At 40.3% G+C, this 15,242-nt stretch overlaps 1 protein-coding gene and 1 long non-coding RNA gene across 2 annotated transcripts; both read right to left on the bottom strand.

Annotated features, from left to right (window-relative positions):
* Nucleotides 1-1,424: 1,424 nt before the first annotated feature.
* Nucleotides 1,425-4,018, bottom strand: LOC110742667. Its single transcript, XR_002520596.1, has 2 exons — nt 1,782-4,018; nt 1,425-1,692 (listed from the first exon to the last, which is right to left on the bottom strand). It is a non-coding gene; the product is annotated as an uncharacterized LOC110742667 (long non-coding RNA).
* A 2,991-nt stretch (nt 4,019-7,009) lies between these two features.
* Nucleotides 7,010-8,231, bottom strand: LOC101008579 (cytochrome c). The gene has a single exon (XM_003895240.5). The coding sequence runs from the start codon at nt 8,143-8,145 to the stop codon at nt 7,828-7,830; it is 318 nt and encodes a 105-aa protein (XP_003895289.1). The 5' UTR covers nt 8,146-8,231; the 3' UTR covers nt 7,010-7,827.
* Nucleotides 8,232-15,242: the final 7,011 nt, after the last annotated feature.

The raw sequence follows: 15,242 nt of genomic DNA, 5'->3' as shown, positions 1-15,242 counted from the left end.
TCTTTTGTCAGAGGAGCAGATGTTGCAACCCTGTACAAAATCTGAGAAGGCAACAACTCGCTCCCTTTTGAAAGCATCTAATCTCAAAATCCCATCTTTGACTTCTGTGGGATTTCCCTGTGTGTTTGTGTGTGTTCTCCCACTGAATTCCTTTATGTGTGCACATGCGTGTGTGTGTGTGTGTGTGTGTGTGTGTGTTGAAGGAGCGGGAGAGAAGTAAAGACATTTCCTATTAAAAATGTCACTGAGATGTGCAACAGACAAGGGGTTGCAACAACCAACAGCCAGCCTGAACCACTGAGGTACTATCACTGGACGGTGATGCAGCATGATTTTTACAACAGAAGTAAGAAAACTGTAAATATCCATCAACAAGGGAAGCAATAAACTACAATCAAACAATGAATCTTATGCAATCAGTACAAATAAATTAGGGCTTTATACAGAGGCACAAAACAATTTCAACAATATTTGGGTTAAAGAAATGTATAGAATAATAAAGATAGTATAATCCATTATGTTAATATATGTTAATATATATAATATATATTCATAGAATAATATAGATAGTATAATCCCATTATGTTAATATAATATATATATTCGTGAATTTTATTATAGTTATGCATCACATTATATACAAATGAGTCATATGATTTACACTCAATAAAGGAAGTTTGAAAGTTGTTAACAGCATGTGTCATTGGATGTCATTATAGATGTTTTTTGCTTTCTTCTTTGAATATGTCTGTATTTTGAGTTCATAATATAATGAATATGCATTACTCCTTTTAAAAGATATTTTTCCAGCCTGGCCAATATGGCAAAACCCCATCTCTACAAAATATAACAAAAAAATTTGTCAGGCGTGGTGGCTACCCAGGAGGCTGAGGTGGGAGGATTGCTTGAGCCCAGGAGGTCGAGGCTGCAGTGAGCCATAATTATGCTGGTGTATTCTCACCTGCGTGAAAGAATGGGACCTTTTCTCAAAAATTTTTTAAAATAATAAATAAATAATATTTTAAAACTTATTTTTAAATGAACATAGATGCACATGTGAAGAATTCTTCGGTATTCCAGCAGCATCCAGAATTGAGAGGACATTCTTCAAGGTGTTTTTGACAAACCTGAGTGTCTGTGGGAGGGGATTTCCACACTAGGCAGAAACTCTCCTCAGGTCTCTCAGATCATCCAACCAATTAGGGCCAGTGTCACTTTGATACCCATGGTTAGTGTTCCTGCACAGCTAACAGCAAGCATGAGCTTCAGTGGGTAGGGAGAACAGCGGGCTGGAACTCAAATGACTTTCGGGCACCCATATAGGTTTCGTAACTAAGAATGAAGCTCAACCTCCTAGACAAGAAGTACACATCCTGTCCATGTTGTTCCACTTATCTACTGCAGTATAATGAAGCACCACAAACTTAGTGGCCTAACACGACAATCATTTTATTAGCTCACAGATGCTATGGGTCAGGACTTAAAGCAGAACATAGCAGGAATGTCTTTTCTCTGTTCCACAGTGTCTGGAATCTCAGCAGGGAAGACTCCAACAGCTGGAGGCTGACACATCTGGAGGCCTCTTCAGTCCCATGCCTGGTACTTGGGCTGAGAAGACTTGAAGACTGGGCTCCACCAGTGCTGTCAACTGAAGTCCTCTCCATGTGGCTTGCACTTCTCACAGCATGATAACTGGAATTCACAAGTGTTACAGGACTGAGCATTCCAAGAGAACCAGGTAAACACTGCATGATCTTTTATGACTTACTCTTAGCACTCACATAGTGTCACTTCCATCATACTCTATTGGTCGAAGTAGTCACAGGTCTGTCTAGAGTCAAGGAGTGAGAAAGAACATAAACTCCACCTCTTGATGGGACAGTGTCAACACACTTGGGCTATTTTTTTTCTAAACTACCACACACATTTATCAAGTTTCTGCTCCATACCAGCCACCAGAACTATAGCTTCAAAAAAGAAAACACAGTATTGGGGATCAGAAGGGCTTGAAAGCCCCCTTTCCTGATTTCCCCCAACAAATCCAAACTCAATAACTCTGTATCGGTTATTTATTCCATTTCTCCCTCAGCAAAATAGAAATAGTAATGTTAGGTTGAAACATATAAAATTGCTAATACTTGACCACTTCTAATCTTAAAAAAATTGCAATTTGTTTAATCATGTTTGACTTATGCACGTCATAAAAATGTGAGTCTAAAAAATGATAAAAGATAAAAGGTTCTTGAGTGGCAAAAGTATTTAATATTCTTTGTTTTCTGAGCTTTCTTTTACAGGCCTTTGGAATGTATCTACTAATTTAAAGAGGAATTCATATTTCCCACTGGCTTTTTTAAAATTAAATAACCAATGTTTAGTCTGTTGCCAGGATATGCATTCTGTGATTATGATTCTACTTCCCTCATCCTATGGAATGTCTTTTCTAAAACCTTCTTGGAGTTTCATTTATGATACTACAACAATGCTTACTTTTTACTAACCAAATCCTGAATTCTTGTCAATTTTACATTATATTTGAATAATGTTCTGTCAAATGTTACATGATACTAGTATGCAGTGTCCTCAGTATTCAATGGGTTACTTCCTTTGCTTATTAAACCATGTTGCTGGTCATTAAGCACCATCCACACTTACAATCAACCAAGTTTTCTATTGTTATAGACACATAACCACTCAAACAAGTTTGTGTACAGAAATAATAACATATAATATAACAGAAAAAGAGAGGCAAGAAATTCTTTTCTGGCCAAAACTAGAAGAGCAAGAAAGGTGAAACAAGAGGCAAATTACTAAAAGGTAATTTTATCACAACACAGAACTGCAAAATAATGAGACTTCATTTCCTGAATGGCCCTAGAAACTGGATCTAGTGATGAATCCCAAGACATGGGATTTCCAAACATGTTTTGAACAATAAACTGAGCAACTTCTCCAAAGCAATTTTTCAAAAGGCACAAGGCAATACTGTTAATATTTGGTTTCTTCATTCTCCTGTGTAGCTCTAAATCAGCCATATTACTCCACTGGTAGGGCAGCTAGTATCCATGTGCAAAATAATAGAAGTCTAAACAAAGCCAATTAACACAGCAACTAAAATAGTGCATAGACCGGGGAAGCTGTGAAAAACAAGAAAGAATCCTGTCCTTGGATCTGAAGATCCAGAATTGAACTTACTAGTCGGGTGACCAACTCATACCATTTTGCCCAGAACTGTCTTCAGTTCATCAGCCTACTTATAGACAACTTTGGATAAACCATTTTTCCTTCATACAATTCAATTTCTTCAAATGTAAAATGATTTTAAAAATAAAATCTGATTTGTAGACTTGCTGTGAAAACAATGGAAATAAAGTTTCAAAGCACATTTTTCACTGTCTACAAGCCTTTTGTTACCTGACCCAAGGGTATCTAGACAGTTGCCCAGCCCTCTAGTAACCTCATGGGGTGGTCCCTAGACTTTTTATATAAAAAATTCATAAGAAAAGGATGTTGTTGCCCCTTCTCCTTCCAGAGAACCCTGAATGCTGCCCCAAATCAAAGGAGCCCATAAATCCCAGATCCCAGGAAAGGTGACTTAAAGTAATCCCACGTTTTTAAAAAAGGTGTCTTAAGAGGACTTGCTTTGTGTTCCTCCTGCCAGATGAGAATCTCAATCATCCTTCATTTTAGAACGACACCCACCTTTCCTCCCACTCAAACAAGAAGCAACAGGAGGAGAGGCAGAGGGAGAAAGTACAAAAACTCCATCTTCAGCAAATTTTGGAAATATTTTCTTTCAAAGGCCTATTAGACACATTTCCTTTTCCTAATGCAAATTAGCAATAGAAGAAGAAAGAAAATGCTTTCAGACTATTACACTAATAAAGAAGACATTAAGCCACTACAGTCAGAAAGCTGAGCAGTAATAATAATGGAATTTTTCCAGTCTATCATTTAATTAAAAGTTACCAAAATTAGCATATATGCCCCTCTCTGGGTTCAGGAGCAGTAAGCCCCTCCCTTACTCTTCCCCCACCTCTTGTCCCACCCCTGCCCTCCCCTCCCACTGTGCCCCCTTTCCTTGTCTCTCCCCAGACACCTTTTCTTCTCTCCCTGCGCCTCTCTCACACCTGGAGACCACAAGGATATGCAGCTCCAAGTGAGCTGAGACAATGAAAATTACCTTCCTAGAGAAAGGAAAGTGCATTTGACATCCCCCTTGTTCCAGGCCTTGAGAGACTCTGATATAATTACCTCCGAGAGGCTGCAGGCAGATGGCAGCCTCGGCAGTCCCAGGTCCTCAGTCAGCAGGACACTGCCGAGATGCTCTCCATGACATTTTGTTCAAGATGTTTCCAGCACACAAAGCCGAGAGCTGGCAACCAGTAAAGGAACCTGCAGAGCATTCATTTAGCCTGGAATTACGGCCATCTCACACATCCACTCTGCAGGTCCCAGCCGCCATACCTCTGCCTAGTCCCATAGGCAAAGATCAGGGACATGACTGATGGCCGCGTACCTTACAGAGAAGCTGAAGTGTGAGCACATGGGTGGGATGGAGGCACAGCAGAAAAATTGGTGGAGAGTGTGCTGTGCCTAACTCTGGTCCTCGTGAGACATCATTCTCCTCCATTTTCATCTGCGGGAGTCATATAGGATGTCAATGCAAGCTGTGAACCTCTAGACAGATGTTTGGGATTACTATCAAAGGGAACAATGGAGGAGTAAAATAGTATAGCCCCACCATGTGTGTAATGTCTCCCTCCCTTGAATTGCCATTCCTCAACTTCCCACCTTTCAGGAATTTCTCTGTCAGTATCCACAGTAGTCAGTGTAACACACTAGTTGCCATAACAAACAAACTCAAATCTCAGTAGCTTAACATAATGGAGGTTTATTTATCACTTAAGGCAAAGCCCCATGTGGTGGTCAGCTCTCCTTGGTACCTCTCCTCCAAGAGGACCCAGCTGCTTCCACCTCAAACACATGGCCTCAGATCACTGCTGAAGAGGAAAGCAAGAGCATGGACAATTGCACAGGACTTATAGCTACATCTGGAAATGTCCCTTGGATGTGACAATACTAGGAAGTTGCCAGTTGCCTTGATAATAGTCATTGAAGCTGTGGGCATTAGAAGCCAGATACCAGTGTGCTGAGACTTCATGAATAGTAGTTTAAAAGACAACTAAGAGTTCATTAATTTGTACTACTAATGAAGACTTTCTAATAATTGAGACAAGACTGAGCTTACTTTTTGTCAGCAAATCCCTCCTAGATGCAAATTGGAGTGTGAATCATACAGAACAGGGGGATGCTGGAATACTGAAGAGACCATCCCATTTTCAGGATTCCTCAAACAGGAGATCCTGAAAGCTCAGGTTTAAGTCACACTGTATAACATTTATCTCTGGGAAGAGTCAAGTTAGAGAATGAGCCTCGGTTCAAAGATGGCCTTGAAGGAAACAGAAGCTCCCTAAAGGAAGAGCTGTAGTCACAGTGGAGGGGACACGGGTGACGAGCAGAGGCACAGCCCATCAGGCTCACAGTTGTGAGAATGGCATTAATAGGCCAACTTCACTAGTATGGCTACAGCCCACAGACCTCCTTTGCCGCCACAGGCTGCCTCCCTGGGTCCCTGCCCAGTGGGGTTGAGAGAAGTAGAGGAGTCAGATCCCAGGGGTGGCAGTTGACTAGGGTAGATGGCAGATTAGCTCTGATTTCAGGCATCTCAGCAGCTTATTCGTGTGCCAGAAATTAATAAATCTACTTAAAATTTCCCCTGGTTATAAGTTAAATAAAGCAGTCTCCTTTTATATCTTTAGTCATTCAGCTGACATTCATTAAGCACAAACCAACCATGCGCCAAGCTCTGTGCCAGGTGCTGGGTCGAAGACTCAGTTCCTCCCAAAAGTTCCCAGGCCGGGACCTCATTTCAGGCTGCATTGAGTCATTTCATTAAACTGAAAGTGGGGGTAGGAACAGAACATATGTACTGCCTCTAATTGGAATAGGAAAATAAAGCACTATTAATCACTGTGCTCAGAGAGGCAAAGCAAATTTCTCAAGGTCACACAACTGGGAAATGGCAGAGACAAAATGCACAGTGAAAGTAAGAGAATTGAACTTTCAGAAATCCTTTTCATTTCAGACTTGATGGCATGTCAGACACATCTTCCTGCTGCGTGTCTACTCACTGTTTATTTGGCTGCATTTTGTTTTGGGTTTCTGGAGTTCTTTACAACACCCCCTTCAGTCCATATTTACGCCAAAAGACAGGGTTGTAATTTGAAACTTGCTCTCCTTCTGAGAGAACGTCACGAAGGCTAACGAGATCATGTCTTCAAATGCTTTGATCATACAGAAGACAAACTCAAGCAGAAGTTTATATTGTTATAGTGATTATAATGATTATAATTTATACTATACAACATAATGATAAGAACATGTTGTATTTATAATGCGTAATTAGAGACATTTTATCATTATTTTCTTCCTAGGCCTAATGATCATGATCATCATTATTAATAATGAACATAATAACCACAGAAAGACAATGAAAACAATGATGACAAACAGCTCAGTGCCAGTTTGGTGTTCTGTAGGGAAGAGTACTCCTTCCAGTCGTCTCTTGCTGGTCAGAATGACTTTGTTTGTTGTGAAGTGATAGCTTTAATTATAAATGACAAGTGACATTATATCACAGAGGGAAAAAAGATGGTCAGGCATCCAACACATCACTGGAACAGTGCCTGCCCCCGACCCCCTGCACAATTGACACACAAATATTTATACAGCCACAACAACCAGTACAACTTCCAAGCAGGCACCATAATTTATCCATTCATTTAAAAAAAAAAAAAAAATGCTCTGCAGTAGGAAGGCCTGGGCCTGAGTCCCTGCTCCCGCGTTGGTCTGGTTCCTGGGACCATCAGAGTGCTATTCTACTTTTTTTTTTTTTTTTTTTTTTTTTTGTGGTTTTCTTTTTAATTATCTTTAGTCTTGCGATCACACATTTTAAAATTTGTGTATATCTCCGCTACTTTAATCCTTTTAAGTTGGCAAAAGCACCATTCCCAATCACAAATACACAGTTCTACAGTTTTATGTTTCTGAATGGCTGTTTAAAGACAATCCTAAATTATAACTTAGTTTGACTTAGATTGTAAAGAATTCAAGAGTGAAGTTTAACTTGCTACTATTTTAAAAGCATGTGACCTTATAGATTTGTAAGATGTGAGAAGTGTTGAATAATCTTTAATATTATACATAAACCATACTAAAATGCTTTTCAGTAAGTAAAAGGAACCATTTTAAATACAGGGAATTATAATTAGATTGGCATCATTAAGGCCAAAACTTTAGACATTGCTACCTTATTTATCTTCAACCCTTGCCTTTAACAGGCAAATGAACACAAAACACAGGTGAATCTTGCTTAGTTCTGAGACAGTGAAGGAATTTCCCCAGTATTTAAATATATTCACATAACCAGCTATATAAATCTAAATATAAAACCAATCTCCAGTAAGTTTTAAGATGGCACTCACCATCTTTGCGAAAAGTTGAACATTACTAACAAAGTCTAATCATATCTTTAGAAGGGGTAAACAGTGATAGCATTTACTGAATTGGAATTACTATTAAAATTCAAAAACTGAACATATTCATTTAACCACAAGCCAGTCTTAGTTTTAAATCAGGACTGCCCAACAAAATATTCTGTCAGTCATTCATGATCTGAATTCTGGTGTATGAGATCTATTAAAGTATGGTACACATAAAAAAGTCATGAGACATTTGTTTTGTAATAAATAAGGCAGTGGCCAATTATTACTCATTAGTAGCTTTTTTGAGATAAGCTATCAAGTCTGCCCTTTCTTCCTTCTTCTTAATGCCGACAAAGATCATTTTTGTTCCAGGGATGTACTTCTTGGGATTCTCCAAATACTCCATCAGTGTATCCTCTCCCCAGGTGATGCCTTTGTTCTTATTGGCGGCTGTGTAAGAGTATCCAGGGGCCTGACCTGTCTTCCGCCCGAAGAGACCATGGAGATTTGGCCCAGTCTTGTGCTTGCCTCCCTTTTCAACGGTGTGGCACTGGGAACACTTCATAATAAAAATCTTCTTGCCTTTCTCAACATCACCCATATTTAATTCTCTTTTTAGTCGCTGGCGCAACGAAGATTCCCGCTCCAAAGCAGGACGTCCCCACTCTCTATGCTATTCTACTTTTATGCAGACTTGTGAGAAGACCTGGCATATATTAGGTCTCATATGAGAGAGATACTTTAGGTTTCAAACAGCAGATGATTAATATATGCTCATATATATTAGGACCAGGAAAATGTTAGTTAAGTCTTGGGTACATTCACTGAGTTACAACTGAAGTTCACAAGGGAAATTTACAAGTCATCCAGGAGAGACCGGGGGGCTTCTTTTGCTGGCAAATGTTACATAATGTCCAATCTGAGCAACGCTAAGGCCATGGTGCCTTGGCTGATGAACTCTGCAGCACTTAAGACTTATTGCAGAACCAAAAGTGAGCAGCTCCTCTACTCCCACCCCACTTCAGCTGCTGAGAATCCTTCTCTCCCTCTTTGCTGAACAGACAGGCCATTCTGTACCTCCTACCAAAGAGGTAGAACAGGTGTGAACATTAAAGTGATTACCACCTTCTAGCTCTCCAACAATATGTCTACCCATGTGGCAAGCTATAGAGAAGGACAGTAAAACCATCTGTGAGAGGATGGAGAATCAGAGGATGGGGAGAAAGAAAAAGGCAGCCATGCCCAGTGAGAAGAGAAGCATCAACACAAACGCACAGTGACCCCTTGTTCCTGAACACAAACCATCAACCTCACAAATGCTGGAGACGCACAAACAGAAGTGTCCTCGAAATGCATTCATTCATTCAACAAATATGCATTGACAGTACCAGGCACTGTGCTGGACCGTTAGGATAAAGCAGCAGACCAGACACACAAGACCAGCCCCCAAGAAACTCACAGCCTAGAGAAGACTGGCAATAAATAAAGAAGTTATAAATTGTAATAAGTTATCTGAGAGAAGAGACTGAAACCCAACCCTGTAGAAAAACAAGCAACCTGAGTATTGGGGGTTTAACTAGTATAGACCCACTCTGCCTCAGTGATAGATATCCAAACCTCAATACTCTGCATTCTGGGTGTCTTGTTTGCAAATAACAAGTCTTCTAAGTATAATTTTTGAAGTAAGTACCAGATGATGTTCAACAAACAAAACCAGCAACAACACCAGCCACAGTGAGCATCAATCTGACCCCAATGTCTTAGACTTTGTGTTGCGAACTGGTTTACCAGCACTGAGACTTAGGGCAGAACTGGTTCCTGGAAATAAGAAGTTGCCATTTTTCCCATTCACTCAGGAATGTTTGTGTGCTTGTGAAAAGGCTGAACACTCTGCCATAGCAAGAGTCTCATGCAATTTCAACACCCACTCCCCAAATTAACCCAGAGTTTTGTTGACGAAGCTGAAGGAAAACATGGTCAAGTCCACATTGGGACATAGATAAACAATCCCAGGGTTCAGGAGATTGAAAAATCATTGCTCCACTTTGCCATCAATTTGCCCTTCATCCCACACACAATCTACCTTATATGAGTATATGAGAACTCTTTTACCTGCCTTCTCTTTCTCATTTTCACTCCTACCCTCTAGCTCTTTGTCCTCACCCCAGGTTCTTGGGTCTACTCTAATAAGTGTCTCCTGCCATTTTTAAGGGGAGATGTAAAGTTTTCATTGTCTTCAAAATGGAGCATCTACAAGCGCTTTCTTGTGGTAACGTTGATCCTTTGTTTCATATGATTTGGATGTATTACTATAAGTCTCTGCCTCCTTGCTTTGTCTTCTAAGAATGCCGAGAGAAAGAAAATAAGATGAAAACAGAAAAAAAACCTACCCTGGCATACTTGGCCTTGCAGAGCTACGTAAGATTTTTTTTAACTGAAATTAATCACTAATGGGCCTCTTCGGTGTGCCCATCTCCAAAGGCTGGAGAAGCTGGAGCCTACATACTCTTCAGTTTACTAACTAGGCCCTCTGAGATAAGGCTATGCCACTCTGAAAGTGTGGACCAGACACATATCCTTATTCCCGAGTTTCAGGGTTCAAATCCCAGTTAGTGTTAAAGAGGATAGAATCAGTGGGGATTTGGAGGCCAGCATCTATGCTATTCTAAAATCTTAAGAAGGTGCCTGTCAAGCTCTGGTCTGAAAGAAATAGACATTTGAGTTCTTCAGAGGGAGAGAAGGAAGGTGTGATATAGACCGCAGGCAGTCACTGTCCACCCAACTAATTATCTTCTTTCCACCTCTGGGTCTTTGATCATTGGTGGTCTTTTTGCTTGGAATCTTCTCATGTTTTCCCCATAAAACACCTAGCAACAGTTTTAGGCTTGATTAAAAGATCATTTCCTACAGGAAGTCTTCCCTAATAATTCCCTCATAAACTGTATTATAATAGTAACACATATTGAGAGCTTACTATATGCCATGTATGTCAAGTATTTTTTGCTCATTTGGTTCTCAAAACCATGTTATTAATAACATTATTGTTATCTTTATCATTAATTCCATCTTTCAGATGAAGCTCAAGTAGGTAATTTTCCTAAAGTCACGCAACCAGAAAATGGTGGAGTCACAGCCCTTTGCTATCTGTTATAACACTTGACAATCTGCCATAACACTTGACAATCTGCCTTCTGTAATAGCTACTAGAGTAGATGGCCGTGTATCACACAAACTTGGAAATTTCTGCAGGAAATGCTTGACTTTTGATTCTGTGCTTTATAATTATTAATAATGACCCCACTTCCTGCTCCCACCCCAATAGAAAACCTTTAATACAGTAAATGCTCAACAAATGTTTTCCATTGAATTGAACTAACATTGAGCAACAAGAAACAGAGTACTTAAGGATAAAGAGATGGATGCAGCCCTAACTTGAGTTTAGTCATTGCCTTAAAAGTATGGACTTGGATGGACAACATTTTTCAGTTATTCCACTGAAAAGATTAGGAAGACTGGCTTCCTAATCTCGTGGTAATTTTGGAATCAGAGACGAGGCCATACTAGTCATCCATACTCACAAATAAGAAGAGACATACTCACAAATAAGAAGAGCCTAGATTGGCATCTAACTGGCTGTGGAAATGTGTATGTGACACCTGCATTCTTGATCCTCATTGCCCTGCCCCTCCCACCAGAAGAGCTAACTTACGTAGCCTTGCTTCAACTGACTTTCTAAAAAGTGAAATTGAAAATCTGGGCTCAAGTCTGGATTAGTGCTCTATTGCTTTGTAACAAATTACCACAAACTCAGTGGCTTTAAAAGACACCCATGTATTATCTCACAGTTTCTGTGGGTCAGTAGTCCAAGCACAGCTTAGCAAGTTCTCTGATCGGGTCTCACAGAGCTGAAATCATGATGTTGACCTGGGCTTTGTCTCATCTGTGAACTCAGCATGGAAAGAATCTGCTGCCAAGCTCCATTGGATTGTTGACAGAAGTAATTTCCTTGTGGCTGTACTCATGGCAGCTTGCTTCTCGAAGTAAGCAATGGAGAGAGACAGTCTCTGTTGCTTGGAGTCTGCAACTTCAAAGAAGGCCTAAGCCCTCTTTTGAAGGGCTCATCCAATTTGGTCAGGCCCACTTATAATAATCTCCCTCAAAGTCAACTGATGTGGGACCTTAATTACATCTACAAAATCCTGTCACTTTTGTCATGCAATGTTACATAATCATGGAAACAGTTCTGTTAGAAGCAAGCCACATGTTCTGCCTATCCCCAAAAAAAGAGATAGATTATATAAGGCTTAACACCAAGGAGAGGAAATCACAGGAACCATCTTAGAATTTGGCCTACAACTTTCCTCCATCTTCCCCCAGAGTAGCTTCTGTTGCCTCAAAATAAAAGAATCCGGGCTCCAATCTGGGTCAGGCTATCATAACCTTGTCTCCCTCAGGGAATTCAATTTCTAAGGTGAGCTGTCTTCTAAATTATTGATTCCATCACTCAGGTACCAATTCTTCCCTCTGTTAATCATCAAGACACAAAATTATTTATTTGGAGTTCTTATTTTCTTCTCCTTTTATTTTTCTTTGAAGACGTTCCCATTATTTTTCAATAATGATTTGAGTCATACTCTGGGTTTCCTCTCCCTCCCTCCTGTTGTTTCTAACACAATAACAATAATGACAATGACAGCACTGGGGATGACAATGTCAGACAGTTCTGACAGAAGGCAATCATTCTCCCCCACCCCCTTTAAAGACTTCCACAATTGCACATCTGTCAGGGGCTGATGGGAAAACAAACCAAATTAAGTTTAATGTCAAGTTGTATCACCTCCTGTTTGTGAACTCTCTCTATTTCTTTGTCTCAGAATCTGTTGAATGTGATGGACAGCAGCAAACCCCTGATTAGCATATTTCCCACTGCCATTTCAGGCAAATGAATCTTCCCTCACCAGGATTTGAGATTCCAGTCAGATTCTCAATTCCATCTGGCTAGTCATTCTCATTATTATGCAAATGTCAGCTTTACCTGAAGGCAAGAGCTTTCTTCTTAATATTTAAATTCCATCTCTTTTTCATTGATCTCTAAACAACAGCCCATCTTTGAACTTTCCTTGGAGAATGATTTTTAGGGATGAAATGTCCACCGAGATTGTTTGGTTCCCTTTTTGAAAATAGACTGGGATGACTTGGAAAGTGGTGGATGTAAGTGCCCTTCCTCTGCCTCCAGAACAGGATTTTTGAGTGACTTTGGCTGAAGTCTGATAGATGGTGCCTTGCTGCTAGGGAAAGGCACTCAGGGGAGAAACTGACTGGCAGAGATAGGAGAAAGTCAACATGTCAGGCAAGCCCCTGTTTTGAAGAGGGCCTGGGAACCAACAAGAGGAACTAACTGCCAAGGCAAACAGTCTGCATCAAGCTGGCAGCAAATGGACCTCAACCCTGGGAATCCAAACCAGCAGGTAGGCAGGCTTGGAGACTGCTGACTTGGGAACTAGAGGCAGGACTAAAGATGCTGGTTTCCTCAGTCACTATCTGGAGTGAAGAGTGCATTACCACATCATGGTCCCAGTTACCAGAAGCGGGACCTGTCATGCCAATCTAGTGTCTAATAGATGCCAGTCATTCTCTCCACAAATCAGTTTTTCCTCTGCCCAAGTCCCTCTTCTCAGAGTGTCTATTCCCTCAGTAGGTTTGTTGTCAACATGAACACTTTTGTTTGTACTCATGTGGACACCTGACCAAAGCCAAACCAATCAGATTTTTGTCATATATAAAGTTTCGGTGCCGCAAAAGGATTGGCACTCGAATATAACATTTTCTTTTTAATTTTCAGTAAGGTAAGTTACTTCTATAGAAGGGTGCACCCTTACAGATGGAGCAATGGTGAGCGCACACTTGGACAAGGGAGGGGAAGGGCTTCTTATCCCTGACGCACGTGGCCCCTGCTGCTGTGTCGTTCCCCTATTGGCTAGGCTTAGACTGCCCAGGCTAAACTAATTCTGATTGACTAATTTAAAGAGAGTGACGGGGTGAGTGCTTTGGCGGGGAAAAAAATGGTTATGCAGGGTGGAGAATGAGACAGGGCAGAGCAGGTAGCAGGTAATCTGAATGAGTCAGGGTGGAGCAGGTAATCGAAAAAGGTTGCTTTACGAGGAAGTTAAGTTTAAAAATAGAAGGCAAAGAATTGAACATACATATCGATTCTTTGAAGAGAAATTTGGAACTTATATCTAACATTTTCTAGCAGGAAATGTGAAATTATGGTTCAGAGACTAGTTGGTCTCATTCTCTTTCTCTGTTTATCTACCTATCTTTCCCTTCTTCGCCCCTCTCTCCAATCTCTTCCTCACTGTTTGAAAAGAAAGTTTATATACAAACTAATCAATTAGTTCATTTTTCAGCTAGTGTCTGTCAGGGCCCCAGGCCCTTGGTTCCCTAAAGTTTTTCTAAAAAATCACTGACATTAGGCAGATTGATTAATAGGAGAAAAGGCATACACATTTATTTAACATGTATACACAGTAGCCATCAGAATGAACACTCAACCCAACAATATATAGAAGCTTATATCCCATCTTGAGATTATAGAAAGAATGTGGACTCAGAGCATGCCCAAAAACAGGTTTTTAGTGGTAAAACAGGTTATAGAAGAGAGAAAGTAAGGGGCTTGGCTGGCAAAGGTGGACTTGCTTTATAGATGAATACTCCTTCAGACGTAATAAATGGTAAGTGTGTCTCTTTAGACTTGTAAAGCTTTCAGACTCTCAGTCTTTCCTAGATCTGGGAAAGGCATAGAAAAGGCCAGGCTACATTAATGGAGATTCTCTGCAAATGCACATTGTTCCCCACAAAAGACAGCTGTGCAAGGCCACTTCTGTTTGCTGGCTCTGTGGCAGCCATTTCAAAATATGTCAAAGAAATATACTTCGGGGTAAAATATCTTTATTTCCTTTATGCCTTCTTCTCTAAGAAAATGTCTGCAGAATGAGAGAGAAGCAACCACATGGAGAACGTGAAGGGCGGGCAGAATGACTGACAACCGTTGGCTACCAAATCCCCACTTTATGGTCAGTTTGGAATTGGAACCCAGAAGCAGGTACCATGAGGAAGTCAGTAGACAGCACCCACTATTCTAGAGCGTAGTCTTGATACCCAGCACCTCTCTTCGTCTTCCTCCTTTCTCTCAAAAAATTGGCTCCAAGGGATCAAAGATCCACTTCCTCAGAGTTTCAATGGCTGCTTCTAAATGTCATCAGTGATCGATTCTTTTCCTTCTACCCCACCTTTAGCTCCCTAAGACATTTTTGGAGACTGGCCTAAAAATGGAAAGATAAAGTTTTATTTTCATTTTCTAATTTATCTCCAATACAAATGTCAGCATTTTAAACTTTTGTCAGAAGAAAGAAGTGTTTTCAACTGTTTGAAGTTACTTTGGACATTTTTAACTTGTCAAACAAAATAATGTTAAACCATCACTTCCACCTATCTCAGCATGAGAGATTATGAATACAGGAAGAACAAGGGGGAGAAGGACTACAAATAAGAAGCAGAAAGTTAGGGAGGAAAAAAAGCAACTTCTTACCTACCCTGTGCACTTGTCTGAATTCATATTGTGTTACTATAACAGAATACCCAAGACTGAGCAATTTATAATTTAAAAAGTTTATTTGACTCGTGATTCTCCTAGCT

This window comes from Papio anubis, chromosome 2, assembly GCF_008728515.1.
Source record: "Papio anubis isolate 15944 chromosome 2, Panubis1.0, whole genome shotgun sequence".
In the NCBI taxonomy this organism is placed as follows: Eukaryota; Metazoa; Chordata; class Mammalia; order Primates; family Cercopithecidae; genus Papio; species Papio anubis.
The sequence above is the reverse complement of the archived record's forward strand: the minus strand, read 5'-3'. Positions and strand labels throughout refer to the sequence as shown.

Coding starts and splice junctions, on each gene's coding strand:
- LOC101008579 (XM_003895240.5), bottom strand. CDS start 8,145: ATGGGTGATGTTGAGAAAGGCAAGAAGATTTTTATTATGAAGTGTTCC.